The sequence below is a fragment of the Polyodon spathula genome, chromosome 10 (genome assembly GCF_017654505.1).
Source record: "Polyodon spathula isolate WHYD16114869_AA chromosome 10, ASM1765450v1, whole genome shotgun sequence".
Taxonomy (NCBI): Eukaryota; Metazoa; Chordata; class Actinopteri; order Acipenseriformes; family Polyodontidae; genus Polyodon; species Polyodon spathula.
Window position 1 is genome coordinate 646642 of NC_054543.1, and position 15629 is coordinate 662270.

Consider the following 15629-nt stretch of genomic DNA (forward strand, 5'->3'; position numbering starts at 1 on the left):
ATTTCATGCGATTATGTTTTTCCCATGGCGCTGGAAAACGTGTCTATTTTGAAAACCTGCATTAAGAGAGACCTCTAGCCAGCAGTCACCTGTGGTTTTGCCTACCTGAAGACCCTCAGATTTTATAAGTGGAAATGACATCCCATTGTGGTGTTTTGATTCATTTGGAGACTCGTTCCGGCTACACTATATTTAAAGAGGAGTAACAATCCAAAGAACACACTCTATTGCCCTCATGGACACACAATGGGGCTATTCTGTGAGATTGATTTATTACACTGGGTAAGTCACCACAATCAAGCGAATGGGGGTTAGTGGATAACCTTTCACCCCAAGAAGTCCATGGCTTGCCATGTGTTTGATTATTGAAGATTTATCAGTGGAACAACTGTTACATTCTCAAGGATTGGCCCAATGGAGTGTTGACTTGCCTGTAATAACCACCCTGTCCTCTAATGTTAGCTGATAGATGACCTTACAGTGTAATCAGCATCGATATACAAGCAGATACACTGTATATAAATGCAAAGAAAACCACAGTGCTTCAGAACGTATAGAACACTAACTAACACACGGTAAGTGCATTTTATATGATGATAATAATAATAATAATAATAATTATTATTATTATTATGATACTGGTATGAAGGGCCAGCTCTAGTCTTGGATGTTGTAAGAAACTGCCACCATATCCTAGTAAAGATGTACACGCTTCAAAAGCTTTGCTGAGACTCCTGCCTCGTATTGTCATCTACTGCTGGCAGCGTGGCTTGGAGTGGCAGTGTGGGGAGTGGCATTGTGTTTGTAAACTTTTAAAGTTAATTAACTCTTGATTTTTGGTTCTCTGGTGTTTCTGGCTGCATATTGTCCGATTTGTTTGATTTGCGTTGTTAATTTAGGTAATAATCATAACTGATGTCTAAATTTGCTTTTGTGTTTTCAGATGCTGGGTTTCTTAATTGCTGTATCTTGCCTTGCAAAGTTTGCCTATGGTAAGAATTCTGATTAGGAAATATAAGAAGTCATTTATTATTATATTTGTGAGAATATTTTTACTTTTCTTGAAAAGGTCCATTTTCCCCAACTCACAAGATTGATAATTCGTTTTTTTTTATTTTAATTTTTTTTTTTTTTTATAAAAATAAATCAAGCTTAATAAAATCCCATTACTCATTCACTTTAAAGGCAAGTATAACTAGTTCAAGATAATAAATACATGTATCAATAGCTTTGTTCTGAAATGCTCTGTCCCAACAAACCCATCTCTGTTGCCTGATTTATATTTTTCTGTTATATAGACAACAAACAACTTACTGCACACAACTTTGATATGATTGTGCCATGCACAGGTACTGTGGCATTGCTGCAGTAAATGTCCACTACTTTATTACAAACAAAACATGAAGTCTAACCCTAACCACTGTGTGTGTGTCACTGTGATCTCCAGCTGCTGAGGTGTGCTATGATAGACTGGGCTGCTTCCCAGATGTATATATCCTAACCTGTGTGTGTGTCACTGTGATCTCCAGCTGCTGAGGTGTGCTATGATAGACTGGGCTGCTTCCCAGATGTATATATCCTAACCTGTGTGTGTGTCACTGTGATCTCCAGCTGCTGAGGTGTGCTATGATAGACTGGGCTGCTTCCCAGATGTATATATCCTAACCTGTGTGTGTGTCACTGTGATCTCCAGCTGCTGAGGTGTGCTATGATAGACTGGGCTGCTTCCCAGATGTATATATCCTAACCTGTGTGTGTGTCACTGTGATCTCCAGCTGCTGAGGTGTGCTATGATAGACTGGGCTGCTTCCCAGATGTATATATCCTAACCTGTGTGTGTGTCACTGTGATCTCCAGCTGCTGAGGTGTGCTATGACAGACTGGGCTGCTTCCCAGATGTATATATCCTAACCTGTGTGTGTGTCACTGTGATCTCCAGCTGCTGAGGTGTGCTATGATAGACTGGGCTGCTTCCCAGATGTATATATCCTAACCTGTGTGTGTGTCACTGTGATCTCCAGCTGCTGAGGTGTGCTATGACAGACTGGGCTGCTTCCCAGATGTATATATCCTAACCTGTGTGTGTCACTGTGATCTCCAGCTGCTGAGGTGTGCTATGATAGACTGGGCTGCTTCCCAGATGTATATATCCTAACCTGTGTGTGTGTCACTGTGATCTCCAGCTGCTGAGGTGTGCTATGATAGACTGGGCTGCTTCCCAGATGTATATATCCTAACCTGTGTGTGTGTCACTGTGATCTCCAACTGCTGAGGTGTGCTATGATAGACTGGGCTGCTTCCCAGATGTATATATCCTAACCTGTGTGTGTGTCACTGTGATCTCCAGCTGCTGAGGTGTGCTATGATAGACTGGGCTGCTTCCCAGATGTATATATCCTAACCTGTGTGTGTGTCACTGTGATCTCCAGCTGCTGAGGTGTGCTATGACAGACTGGGCTGCTTCCCAGATGTATATATCCTAACCTGTGTGTGTGTCACTGTGATCTCCAGCTGCTGAGGTGTGCTATGACAGACTGGGCTGCTTCCCAGATGTATATATCCTAACCTGTGTGTGTGTCACTGTGATCTCCAGCTGCTGAGGTGTGCTATGACAGACTGGGCTGCTTCCCAGATGTATATATCCTAACCTGTGTGTGTGTCACTGTGATCTCCAGCTGCTGAGGTGTGCTATGACAGACTGGGCTGCTTCCCAGATGGTCATCCCTGGACCGGGACGAAGGAGAGGCCCATTTACAGGACCCCACAGTCTCCTGAACAGATCAATACCAGGTTCTACTTGTACAACAAAGACAATGTATTCAACCCGAGACAGGCAAGGGCTGCGTGGCTTTGTTCGTTGTCAATTTCATGTTTTTTTTTTTATTTTAAGGTACATTTTAAAATAGTTTGTGTGATCTCTATGGAGTTCATAAAGTCTGTCTGGCAAAACGTTGAAAAACTCCTGCATTATAAAATCAATAGATAGAGAGGGAAGTTAGCGTGCATACAGTTACTGAAGAGGATATCGATTAGCACTGAACAGTAACAGCTGCTTTGTAATCTATAACACTGTGCACTGAACAGGAACTGAAAGCCACTGAGCCCTCCAGCATCGCCAAATCCAATTTCCACCCAGAAAAGAAAACAGTCATGCTGATTCACGGCTTTCTGGATAACAGCAAATCACACTGGGTGACTGACACCTGCCAGGTACAGTACCTTCACAAAGCAAGCACTGACTCCATTAATACTGGAACACTAAGTGAGCTGTTACAGCATGCTGCCAATATTGATAAAGGCTCCGTGTTAGTCACTGGCTAGCACTCCTACAGAGCTTCATACTGCTGTGTGCTCTCCAAGGTCAGTGAATGCTAAGACTTGTAATGTTTGGCAAAGAGCAGTTAATAGATAAAGACATGAAGAAAGCAGTTCTTTCCTAACCAACATCTACCAAAGAAATTCTAGATGATTCAGTTAGTGATTTGTGTTGAAACTCCGATACAGTATGCATTGATTGTAGGGCTCTTGATTTTTAAATAGTGGAAAGGTGATCAATACATTTGTATGTATTACAATAGCAAGGCTTATTGATTCTGGCCCAGTCTGCAGCTCCCAACACGCACAGTTTCCAGAAAGATTGGCACTGACCAGATATGCTGGGTAACTTTTATTTCTTCAGTTGCTGGTTCAAGTGGACGATGTGAACTGTATAGTTGTTGACTGGAAAAAGGGTGGCATGATTACATTCACACAGTCCGCTCACAATGTCCGAGTGGTGGGAGCAGAGATCTCCCATTTCCTGACTGTGCTGGAGGTAAGAACACATATTCTTTTAGAAAGCAGAAACTCACAAGGCATTGGACTACATTTCTAAAACCTGGCTCGTGCTTTGGCAATGCACAACTTGATGACTAGCAGAAATAGTTTACAAACGTAATACTGATAAACAAGTTATTAAAATGACAGCCCAAAGGCAAGACCCCGAGCAGACTCCCTCATCACTGTGAACCTAAAAAGGACAGCCACTTTTCTTAGTGCTTCAGACCCCAGACAAAGCTTGCAGCTGTTTTTTGCCTCAGTGGATTTGTCCATCAGTAAATAGCTCTTGTTTCCTTCCCAAAACAGCGAGACTTCAATTACTTTTCTTCCCAAGTTCATCTGGTCGGGCACAGCCTGGGCAGCCACATCGCTGGGGAAGCTGGGAAACGAATCCCTGGCATTGCCCGCATTACTGGTAAGAGTTACAAAGGAGACACTGGTTCCAGCCGTCTGGAAGTCCACTTGCCACTGAACTTTACTTCATAACTGACTGTTTGACTGAAGTGAAGCAGGCAAAGTGTTATCAATGGATTTGATAAAAGCCTTGTTAGCTCCCAGGGTTCATGCTCACAGTGTCTCTTGCTCTCTCCCCAGGCTTGGACCCTGCTGAGCCCTATTTTCAGAACACCCCTCCTGAGGTCCGGCTGGACCCCACTGACGCCCGCTTTGTCGATGTTATCCACACTGACGCCTCCTCCCTGATTCCAAGTGTTGGTGAGGCTGCAAGAGTCCAGGGGTCTATTTCCACTGAACTGTAACAACATGACTCATTTTCTAACCTCGAAACAATCACAGTTTCTGTAGTACTCGTTGTTATCTTTTCATTTCACGTCCTTTACACAAGAGGATTTTCCTTAAATTGAAGATCATGTTTTCTCTTGTGCTCTGCTGGTGTCGCAGGTCTAGGCATGATGCAAGCAGCGGGTCATCTTGATTTCTATCCAAACGGTGGGGAATACATGCCTGGCTGCTCCAAAAACGTGCTCTCCACTGTCCTCGACCTTGATGGCATCTGGGAAGGTAAGAGCAGACCCCCAAAGAACATTGTCATTGCACTGCAACAACTGCAACAACACTCAATAAACCCACACAGGGTTATTGCCTGCCAATAACGCTAGGAAAGAGAAGGAGAAGGTTGAGACCAACAGAATGCCTCCCCATTGATGAACTAGACTAACAATATCAATACAACACTGTTTCAGTTCAATTTAACAATATCAATACAACACTGTTTCAGTTCAATTTAACAATATCAATACAACGCTGTTTCAGTTCAGCTTAACAATATCAATACAACGCTGTTTCAGTTCAATTTAACAATATCAATACAACGCTGTTTCAGTTCAATTTAACAATATCAATACAACGCTGTTTCAGTTCAATTTAACAATATCAATACAACGCTGTTTCAGTTCAGTTTAACAATATCAATACAACACTGTTTCAGTTCAATTTAACAATATCAATACAACGCTGTTTCAATTCAATTTAACAATATCAATACAACGCTGTTTCAGTTCAATTTAACAATATCAATACAACGCTGTTTCAGTTCAATTTAACAATATCAATACAACGCTGTTTCAGTTCAATTTAACAATATCAATACAACGCTGTTTCAGTTCAGTTTAACAATATCAATACAACACTGTTTCAGTTCAATTTAACAATATCAATACAACGCTGTTTCAGTTCAATTTAACAATATCAATACAACGCTGTTTCAGTTCAATTTAACAATATCAATACAACGCTGTTTCAGTTCAATTTAACAATATCAATACAACACTGTTTCAGTTCAATTTAACAATATCAATACAACGCTGTTTCAGTTCAATTTAACAATATCAATACAACACTGTTTCAGTTCAGTTTAACAATATCAATACAACGCTGTTTCAGTTAAATTTAACAATATCAATACAATGCTGTTTCAGTTGAAAGTTTTTGCACAAAAGAGCCAGCTTCCCAACATTTTGGTATGTTTAACATAGCTTTGTCAAGGGTAAGTGTGTTTTGAAAACAAACAGTGGAGGTACTTATAGGCTTTTGATGCCATGGTAACTACAATCACTTATTTCGATTTAAATCTATGAATGTGTTTGTTACATCATTAACTGTGTAGTAAATGATATCACAATCTACTATTCCTTTCTATTTAACTATTCCAAAACGTTGGGAAGTGTGTGTGTGTGTGGGCAGGTATTACTATCAATGTGGGGACAAAATTTGAGAAAATGTTCCCACAAAGACAGTAACTCCTGAAAAAACGACGTTGTGGGGGTGTCCCCACTTTGTAAAACACCTTTTTAAGAACTAAATATGCCAAAATATTTAGTTTGTTGTCAACTTTCACCCTGTGTGGAGTTTTGTCTGACTGGAGTTAGAAATAGTAAATTAAAATATAGTGCGAGTCAATAAGAAGTCCTCATAAGTATAGGAATACAAACATGTGTGTGCTTGTGCGTGCGTGTGTACACACAAAAGCGAAACAAGTCTGTTTTCTACTCAGGTACTACGAACTTTGTTGCCTGTAATCACAATCGTGCCATCAAGTACTTTACTGAAAGCATTACGATTCCAGAGGGTTACCTGGGCTTCCCTTGTGCAGACTACAATACTTTCCAGTCAGTAAGTAATGCCATTTCTCATTGCTTCATGGGACTGCTGTGGTATAGATTTCACTAAGTGTATTCTTGTTCAGAGTCACTTTGTATGTCACTGTCATCATGTCTGGGTGGCTTTACAATTCCGAAATCTACAGTGTCCCTATGGGAAATGTGCTGAATCTACAGCGCCCCCTATGGGAAATGTGCTGAATCTACAGCACCCCCTATGGGAAATGTGCTGAATCTACAGCGCCCCTATGGGAAATGTGCTGAATCTACAGCGCCCCTATGGGAAATGTGCTGAATCTACAGTGCCCCCTATGGAAAATGTGCTGAATCTACAGCACCCCCTATGGGAAATGTGCTGAATCTACAGCGCCCCTATGGGAAATGTGCTGAAGTCATGATGACTGAAACGCCAAACTATACGCACAGTAAATGTGAACAAGAAGAGAGCTGTGTATTAGTTAACTGGGATATTTTACACACTTATTCAAGTTTGTGTGCAGTGTCAGAGCAGTGTGAGGAAACCAGGGGAAACGCTGCTCCAGTGAGCTCTGGAACTACTCGCCAGGCATTTCAAAGCCAGACCTTTACAACAGCACTGCCCTCCATTCGACACACATAACAATTGTGATCTCTTTCATTCAGGGAACCTGCTTTAACTGTTCCACGCAAGGCTGTCCAGCGATGGGATACTTCGCTGCCTCTTATAAAGTCTTACCTGGAATTGTCAATGAGAAATTCTATCTAAACACAGGGGATGCAAAACCTTATGCACGTGAGCAGCTTTTCAATTCTTATCTATTTTAATGTTTTTTGTCTTGTCTGAAAACGCTGATAAAACGGCACGTGATGCTTTTAATATCCCACTGCAGGCTGGAGATACAGCGTGGTCCTGAAACTGACAGGCAATCACGCCGTCTCTGGTGACATCAGAGTTGCTCTGTATGGCACTGAGGGCAATAGTCGCCAACATCAACTTGTAAAGTAAGTGAAAAGAGAAAAATCTTGTACTGGCAGACTTCCGAGGCACAAAAAGTGGACACTAGCAATGCTGTGATGGGAGTGTTGACAGGGACACTAGCAATGCTGTGATGGGAGGGTTGACGGTTGGGGAGAAGTGTGTAATAGGATTAGAGGGTGTGTTTCAGTCTGTCCGTTGCACAATAAATTCAGAATGCAAGCATTAGGAAATCAAAATACACTTTTATAAGGGAAGTTTCATGATTAACTCTTTCATTGCCAAGGTTAAGATACAGAGGAAATGGTTCCACCCAATTCCAGGAGCATGATCTCAGTTGGCTGGTTTTGTCCCCTCAGAGCACTCCTGAAGCCCAGAGATGTGTACAGCCGGGTCATTGATGTGGAGGCTGACCCTGGAGAGATCCTCAAGGTGAAGTTCATCTGGGAGAACAGCTTCATTAACCCCTTCCTTCCCAAACTGGGGGCCGAGAGCATTACTGTAGCGAGGGGGAGAGACGGGAAGGAGTGAGTATGCCTGTCACTTACTGCAGTTCAACTCTTTGACTGGTACAGAATGTGGAGGGGTTTCACTGTGAAGGGTGAGCAATTCATCGGACCTGCTCCATCAAGCAGCTTGCTGTGTTCATATAGAGAAGTGAGTGCCACACTACCTGCCTCTAGTCCAGTCTGATGTGCGGGTGGAGCCTCACTTATCACACTCATCACTCTCTGTCCTTTGTTTCCAGGTTCCATTTCTGTGGGAGTGGCACAGTTAAGAAACTGACCCTCCAGACTCTCACACCCTGTGCAAGTACCAGCATGCCATCTGATCACAGCAACTGAAAGGCATGCTACATGAAAGCATTGAGTTCATGTGTGGAGCTTCACTATCCTGTATCCAACACTAAAACGAAATACAAAATAAAAGGTTTTGAAACAGACTGCTACAGAGTGTGCTTTCTTATGAAACTCTGTTGGTTTTTAAACTAACCACATCCAGTCAGTTGCTTTGGAAACAATCTTTACAAGGGTTGGTTTACTATTTGCAAAGCTAGATATTTTTTTTTTTGCAATGTTCATTAACTGGTGCACAAACTAAACCGAAGAGGTTTGCTCACCCTCTTTCCAGGGTAGCACAGCCCAGGATTATTTGCAATCAGGCTTAGACAGTTTATACTTGAACATACTTGAGTGCCACCAGATGGGGAATGACCAATATGAAAAGAGCCTTAAGAAGCACTGCCTGGAAACTAAAGGAACAGGGTTTTTCTGCTCTTTGGCAGTGGGCTGTACTGGGTCTCAGACACGTACTGTAAAGATCTGGAACGTGACTCATGGCTATGGTATGGCAGCAAATCGGCTGTATCTTTTTGTGATAAATAGGCAGCCAAACTTTTCTGGAACATTTCCTGGAACGTGATTCTGGGACGTGGTCATCCACATGTGATAACACGCCCCCCCCCCCCCCAAAAAATCAAGAAAGAAACACTGGAGACAGATATTGCTGAGGTTTTTAATATTGCTGTTACACGTTCAGTATATCTGTTAGCATTTGGATCTGTAGCTGTAAGTATCAAGCCTGTATCCCCACAGTGGTTTATACACAGACTGTCATCAATACAGCACTGGATCACAATACCAGCAGGCAGTCTGAAAGGGCCTGTACGGCACACACAACTGGGCTGGACTGAGAGCACAGGGTTAATGTTAGTTAACATCACGTGAAAACAGAGTCAGAAAAAAAAAAAACCCAGACTCGAATCAGCTTCATTCACCAGGCATTAACAACACGATTTTCAGTTCTAAAATGAGATTCATTTTCTTTTTGCAAACTATCTAAAACAATATTGGTTTAATACACACATTTTAAAAGACGATTCAAGTATTTTTTTTTATGAATTCAGTTTCCTTCTGAGCGATCTATGGGCTTTTAAATGTGTATTTCTGTATCTTCATATTTTTTAAAATGTATTTATCCATGTAACCAAGGGGAAGTGAAGTGTTGTATTATTTTAAAGAAGGACTGTCTGTACTTCTAGGAAAGTCATGGGTGAAACTCAAGCTAGTGTCTTTTGTATATTTAATATGCAGCCTGGCAGAACAGGATACAGAATACGTACATAAAACAGCTACATGAGTGCCCTCTAGCGTTGTCCAAAAAGAATTGCATGTCATGATAAAATCACTGCTTGAAGTGGGAATCAATGTAAATGCTGTTTCCACCAGTTTGGAAAGTACAGCTCAGATATAGTTGTAGTTAAATCTTTTATTCCTCTTTCTGGACTTGAATCTTTCTGGCAGCTTCAATGACAGAAGTGATGTTAGCCTTATCCCCAAATTCCTTCTCCCGGTGTTCTAGAAGGATGCCCTGAAAACCAAAAAAAACCAAAAAAAAAAAAAAAAAAAAAAAAAAAAAATAATATATATATATATATATATATATATATATATATATACAAACGTGTGTCAATATATGAGGGCTATTGCGATGCTACCAGTGAATTGAAACATGCTAGTGGATCTTTCAGTCACTGATAAAGGAATTAGCTAGGATTTCAGGCAATACTATTTTACACAAAGGCAATAACAATATACAGTTTGAATTCTCCAAGCATTATGCACAAAGAATGTACTGCACCTCTGGCAGATTTTCACTGGTATCCTCTTCAAAATAAACACAAATTGATTTACAGGATTATACCTTAAATGGCCACTGTGTGGCGCTATTGTCAAAGTGAATAAATCAGTAATTCAATGTTCTCTGACTTTCCACAGTACATGAGAGATGAAGGCGTTTACTCAACACTGCCATAGAGAATTCAGTCCAGATACAGTGCATGATTAGAGTGCTGGGTTGCTGTTTGCTGCAGCTTCACAATCCTTACCTGTTTATCTTTGCCAATGACAAAGACTCCCCCGAGGATAAACCCTTCCCCCTCCACATTGCCCTGGTATCCCTTCTTCCAGGCCCGGAAGAAGTTTCGCAACACTCCGAGACGAAACAGCCCCCTTACACCCATCCTACGCTTGTGAGGGCCGTAGAAACGCCTCTGCAAAATTACAAGAGAGGGGCTTTTAAACAGGGCTGTTGAAGACGAGTTTTCTTTGCGCAAGTTCAAAAGGTAGCTTTAATACAGTTCTCTGATTTGATTTGTTATCCGTGCAAAGGCTTTCTTTAACCCAGACAAGAGGGCTTCAGTATCTCACTGGGTCACTATCAGCACTTCTCAGTGTTGAAGTACGTTCTGTAGGCAGGCCACAAGGTCAGAGATTCAAGCCTTGCCTGAATACAATAACAACTTGGAACACCCCAGCGTGCAATCTTATTACTGTTGATAATACTGCACCACAGAATGGAAAGGGAAGCAAACCAACAGTTAATAATCTGTTTCAAAATATGTTGCTATGTTCTACTTCAATGTGAAATCTGCATGGATTACAAAGACAGTGCTGTATATGGACATGTGCCTCTGCTTCCTGTCCCACGTCATGCACTGTAGTTCAAACTCACGCACAATGATCGAGCTGCAGTCATGTGATTGCCAGCAAACCAGATAAGAATGGGCAATGTGGTGCGTAGGGTTAAAAGTAATATCCAAATAGAGCAAAGGAAACCCTGCAACTCGCTTAGAAAAAAAATGCTTTACTGGTTAAAAAAAAACATGTGTTTCAGCTTAGCATTACCTTCCTCAAAGTTGCTTGGATTCTGTTTTTTGGCACAGATTACAGTTTGTATGGAACAGCCATAATTGAGAAGTGCTCAGTATTTTCAGCTCTCACAATCTCTACTGCACTCTACTGCATGAGGTGTGTCTCCCATTGTGAATACCTCACCTTCTCATCGAGAAAGACCTCCCCCTTGAAATGAGGATTGAACTGATTCACCTCCGTGCCCACGTTTTCCTTCACCACAGCGTAGAGAGGAACCCCAAGATGCTCAAGCTCGGGCTTCAGAGAGGACAGCTCCGAGGCCTCCTGCACCACACAAACACAGCAGGAGAGCTTTAATGAGATCTTACACCAGCCTGAATGTTTCATACATGCTCAGGGCACAAACACAGCAGGAAAGCTAGTGAGATCTTACACCAGCCTGACCGCTTCATACATGCTCAACGCACAAACACAGCAGGAAAGCTAGTGAGATCTTACACCAGCCTGACCGCTTCATACATGCTCAGGGCACAAACACAGCAGGAAAGCTAGTGAGATCTTACACCAGCCTGACCGCTTCATACATGCTCAGGGCACAAACACAGCAGGAAAGCTAGTGAGATCTTACACCAGCCTGACCGCTTCATACATGCTCAGGGCACAAACACAGCAGGAAAGCTAGTGAGATCTTACACCAGCCTGACCGCTTCATACATGCTCAGGGCACAAACACAGCAGGAAAGCTAGTGAGATCTTACACCAGCCTGACCGCTTCATACATGCTCAACGCACAAACACAGCAGGAAAGCTAGTGAGATCTTACACCAGCCTGACCGCTTCATACATGCTCAACGCACAAACACAGCAGGAAAGCTAGTGAGATCTTACACCAGCCTGACCGCTTCATACATGCTCAACGCACAAACACAGCAGGAAAGCTAGTGAGATCTTACACCAGCCTGACCGCTTCATACATGCTCAACGCACAAACACAGCAGGAAAGCTAGTGAGATCTTACACCAGCCTGACCGCTTCATACATGCTCAGGGCACAAACACAGCAGGAAAGCTAGTGAGATCTTACACCAGCCTGACCGCTTCATACATGCTCAGGGCACAAACACAGCAGGAAAGCTAGTGAGATCTTACACCAGCCTGACTGCTTCATACATGCTCAACGCACAAACACAGCAGGAAAGCTAGTGAGATCTTACACCAGCCTGACCGCTTCATACATGGTCAACGCACAAACACAGCAGGAAAGCTAGTGAGATCTTACACCAGCCTGACCGCTTCATACATGCTCAAGGCACAAACACAGCAGGAAAGCTAGTGAGATCTTACACCAGCCTGACTGCTTCATACATGCTCAACGCACAAACACAGCAGGAAAGCTAGTGAGATCTTACACCAGCCTGACCGCTTCATACATGCTCAAAAACCAAAGAGGTTAATAAACACAATGCATGAACAAATCAAAGCATGGCCCCCTTCTTTTGATAAGCAAAAATCAAATGTCTGACCTAGCGAGATAGGTTCATTTACTGAAATCTTGTTAAAATCTTTTTATTAGAAAACAGTACCATGGTGTTCAATGTTTTGAGGATGTGACCTTAAATGTTTAAAATACAGGAAAGTATGGTTCTATAAGTTTGATATTTATATACTAAAATAAAGTAATTCTGAACTGTAGGCAAATTTCCTGTGAACCCATTTATTTTTCAAACTAAATGCTATTGTATGGGGTATGGAGACATCATTTACATATTCCATCCCAGAAATATTCTTTAATGTTCATTTTCCCTTTGAGAGAAAACAACTGCTTTCCCATTATTGTTATGCATTCCTGCTCAGTTCAGTCACACAAATGCTTTATGAAGGAGTCCTTCGCATGTGAAAAAGAGGTATTAACCTTGCAGTGAGAGGATTAACAAAGCATCTTGCAAACAGCTTAAGCTTAATTCTGCAGAAACGAGCTGCCCCAGATCATCGGAATCTGAGTCAGATGATAACAAATCTCTCCCCTTCATCTCGTAATCAAGATAACTGCAGCTACTTTACTGAGAACATGTACAATGCCTGACATAACAAGTGAGCAGAAGAACCGTCAAACCTTCCTTTACAACTGAGTTTAGAGTGTGGTTCAAACTCCCTTCACATCCTGCCACGAACCACGACAAGTGATCAGCGATTAAACATTAAGAGAAGGAAACAAAATACCTCTCTGCACAGAAATCATCCAGGTCTCCTGACAGCCATGATCACCGCCCCAGTCTTCTCCCAGAGCTCCTTGGCTTTAAAGGTCCTCTTGTCTAGAAGAGGATGAAGAAAGCTATTCTTAAATAAACTCAAAGTCTAAGCATGAACTTGTGCATGGTTACTACAGTGTAGCACAGGTCCTGACTGTCAGGCATGTATTCATCCACTGCAATTGAAATTGGCTTCTATGCATTTTGAGAACTGCAGTGTCATATTATTTCAAGCTTTGGATCACTTCTGCAGTTTCAGGCTGTATTTGAGGCTTGTGTGCGGGGCACTGTAACGTGGAGGTGGTGGTTGCTTCAGGCGCTATTTTCACTTCTTCGTTGTGTTGCACTTTCTCAGTTATGGTGTTTGCAATCACTCAGAGTGCTTCTGAATGATTGGTCCATTGAGTTATTTGAATTGTGATATAAATCTGATTTTACATGGCTTTGCGCTTCCCTGGAGCTTGTCTGAAAACCCTATGTGCCAGAACCCCCTTCAATCCTCTGCAATGGGATCCTTCAACTGTGACATCTACTCACTGTCTCTTAAAAATGTGAAGTCGTGGGGGCTAGCAGAGTTGAAATAGAGAAGCATGATAACACTGAATCAATAAATCAATCTGTTGACACCAAGTGTACTCTATGTATGTGAGTATGGTCCTTGGAGTAGCACCTTAATCAAAGCTTTATAGTACAGTATCATGACACTGTGTGAAATAATAAACCCTACCCACCTTCATCCAGAGTCTGTAGCTCTGTCTCTTTGAGATATTCCAAGGATGCCACGGCTGGTTTTGTCAGTATAATAAACTCTACCCACCCTCATCCAGAGTCTGTAGCTCTGTCTCTTCGAGATATTCCAAGGATGCCACGGCTGGTTTTGTCAGTATAATAAACTCTACCCACCTTCACCCAGAGTCTGTAGCTCTGTCTCTTCGAGATATTCCAAGGATGCCGCGGCTGGTTTTGTCAGTAGCAGGTTTGTGTTTGCCAGGAAGATCCCAGCAACCGCTGCCCCAATGGCCCCAAGACCAAGTGACCACAATCCCATGGTGAAGAACTCCCCCTCCAGCAGAAAGAACATCTCTGCAAAACAAACCATCAGGCACAGTGATGAGGAGACAGGATACAGCGATACACGCACAAAAGTAAACTGATATTGTACTTAACCAGGAGGTCCCACTAAGGCTAAAAGATCTGGTCAAGACAGAACAGGATTCTAATTATTACAACGTCAATGCTGAGTAACCCGAGTCGGGTCGAAATCTCAAAGCACAGTGATTCAGCACACGCAGTCTCCTCAAGGCTGTCACCACAGCCAGCCAGGTTTCTGGAAACACTACTGAAGTGCTGCATATCAAAAGCCTTATCAATGAACAGAGACGCACACACTGTACTTCATTTTATCCAAAGCCAAGGTAATGTCATCCATGAACTTTCAAATTGCTGTCCCTACCATGATTAGATTGAAATCCAGAATGCATTTCAAGTACATCTGCAAAACAGACATTACATTTCCATGAATAAATAAAAACTCTAAATGCCATTCACAACCCTTGACAATTCAACCAGAATTTATTTATTTATTTATCTGGAAAAAGATATGCACAACACATACAGCGCAGTTATAAAGATATGCACAACACATACAGCGCAGTTATAAAGATATCCACAACACATACAGTGCAGTTATAAAGATATGCACAACACATACAGCGCAGTTATAAAGATATGCACAACACATACAGCGCAGTTATAAAGATATGCACAACACATACAGCGCAGTTATAAAGATATGCACAACACATACAGTGCAGCTATATAAAGATATGCACAACACATACAGCGCAGTTATAAAGATATGCACAACACATACAGCGCAGTTATAAAGATATGCACAACACATACAGCGCAGTTATAAAGATATGCACAACACATACAGCGCAGTTATAAAGATATGCACAACACATACAGCGCAGCTTTATAAAGATATGCACAACACATACAGTGCAGTTATAAAGATATGCACAACACATACAGTGCAGCTATATAAAGATATGCACAACACATACAGCGCAGTTATAAAGATATGCACAACACATACAGCGCAGTTATAAAGATATGCACAACACATACAGCGCAGTTATAAAGATATGCACAACACATACAGCGCAGTTATAAAGATATGCACAACACATACAGCGCAGTTATAAAGATATGCACAACACATACAGCGCAGTTATAAAGATATCCACAACACATACAGCGCAGTTATAAAGATATGCACAACACATACAGCGCAGCTTTATAAAGATATCCACAACACATACAGCGCAGTT

At 41.9% G+C, this 15629-nt stretch overlaps 2 protein-coding genes across 6 annotated transcripts in view; one reads left to right on the forward strand and one right to left on the reverse strand.

The window, feature by feature from the left end:
- Nucleotides 1-902: 902 nt before the first annotated feature.
- On the forward strand, nucleotides 903-8304 carry LOC121322064 (inactive pancreatic lipase-related protein 1-like). Its single transcript, XM_041261553.1, has 12 exons — nucleotides 903-992; nucleotides 2676-2833; nucleotides 3085-3210; nucleotides 3680-3814; nucleotides 4126-4234; nucleotides 4414-4533; nucleotides 4720-4839; nucleotides 6332-6450; nucleotides 7080-7209; nucleotides 7307-7418; nucleotides 7752-7919; nucleotides 8141-8304. Exons 1-12 carry the CDS (start codon nucleotides 944-946, stop codon nucleotides 8235-8237), a joined length of 1443 nt encoding a protein of 480 aa, XP_041117487.1. The 5' UTR covers nucleotides 903-943; the 3' UTR covers nucleotides 8238-8304.
- A 589-nt stretch (nucleotides 8305-8893) lies between these two features.
- The window catches only part of LOC121322160 (peroxiredoxin-like 2A), a 9548-nt gene continuing 2812 nt past the window's right edge, over nucleotides 8894-15629 (reverse strand). For 4 of the 5 annotated variants that reach the window (XM_041261721.1, XM_041261723.1, XM_041261722.1 and 1 more), the window contains exons 2-6: nucleotides 14197-14376; nucleotides 13265-13356; nucleotides 11229-11369; nucleotides 10280-10444; nucleotides 8894-9762 (exon numbers count right to left, since the gene is read on the reverse strand). In XM_041261721.1, coding sequence (XP_041117655.1) covers nucleotides 9661-9762; nucleotides 10280-10444; nucleotides 11229-11369; nucleotides 13265-13356; nucleotides 14197-14374 — 678 coding nt within the window. In that variant the 5' untranslated portion in view covers nucleotides 14375-14376 and the 3' untranslated portion in view covers nucleotides 8894-9660. Of the gene's footprint in view, nucleotides 9763-10279; nucleotides 10445-11228; nucleotides 11370-13264; nucleotides 13357-14196; nucleotides 14377-14746; nucleotides 14765-15629 lie in introns of those variants that run through there. The other variant, XM_041261718.1, reaches the window with a different exon arrangement.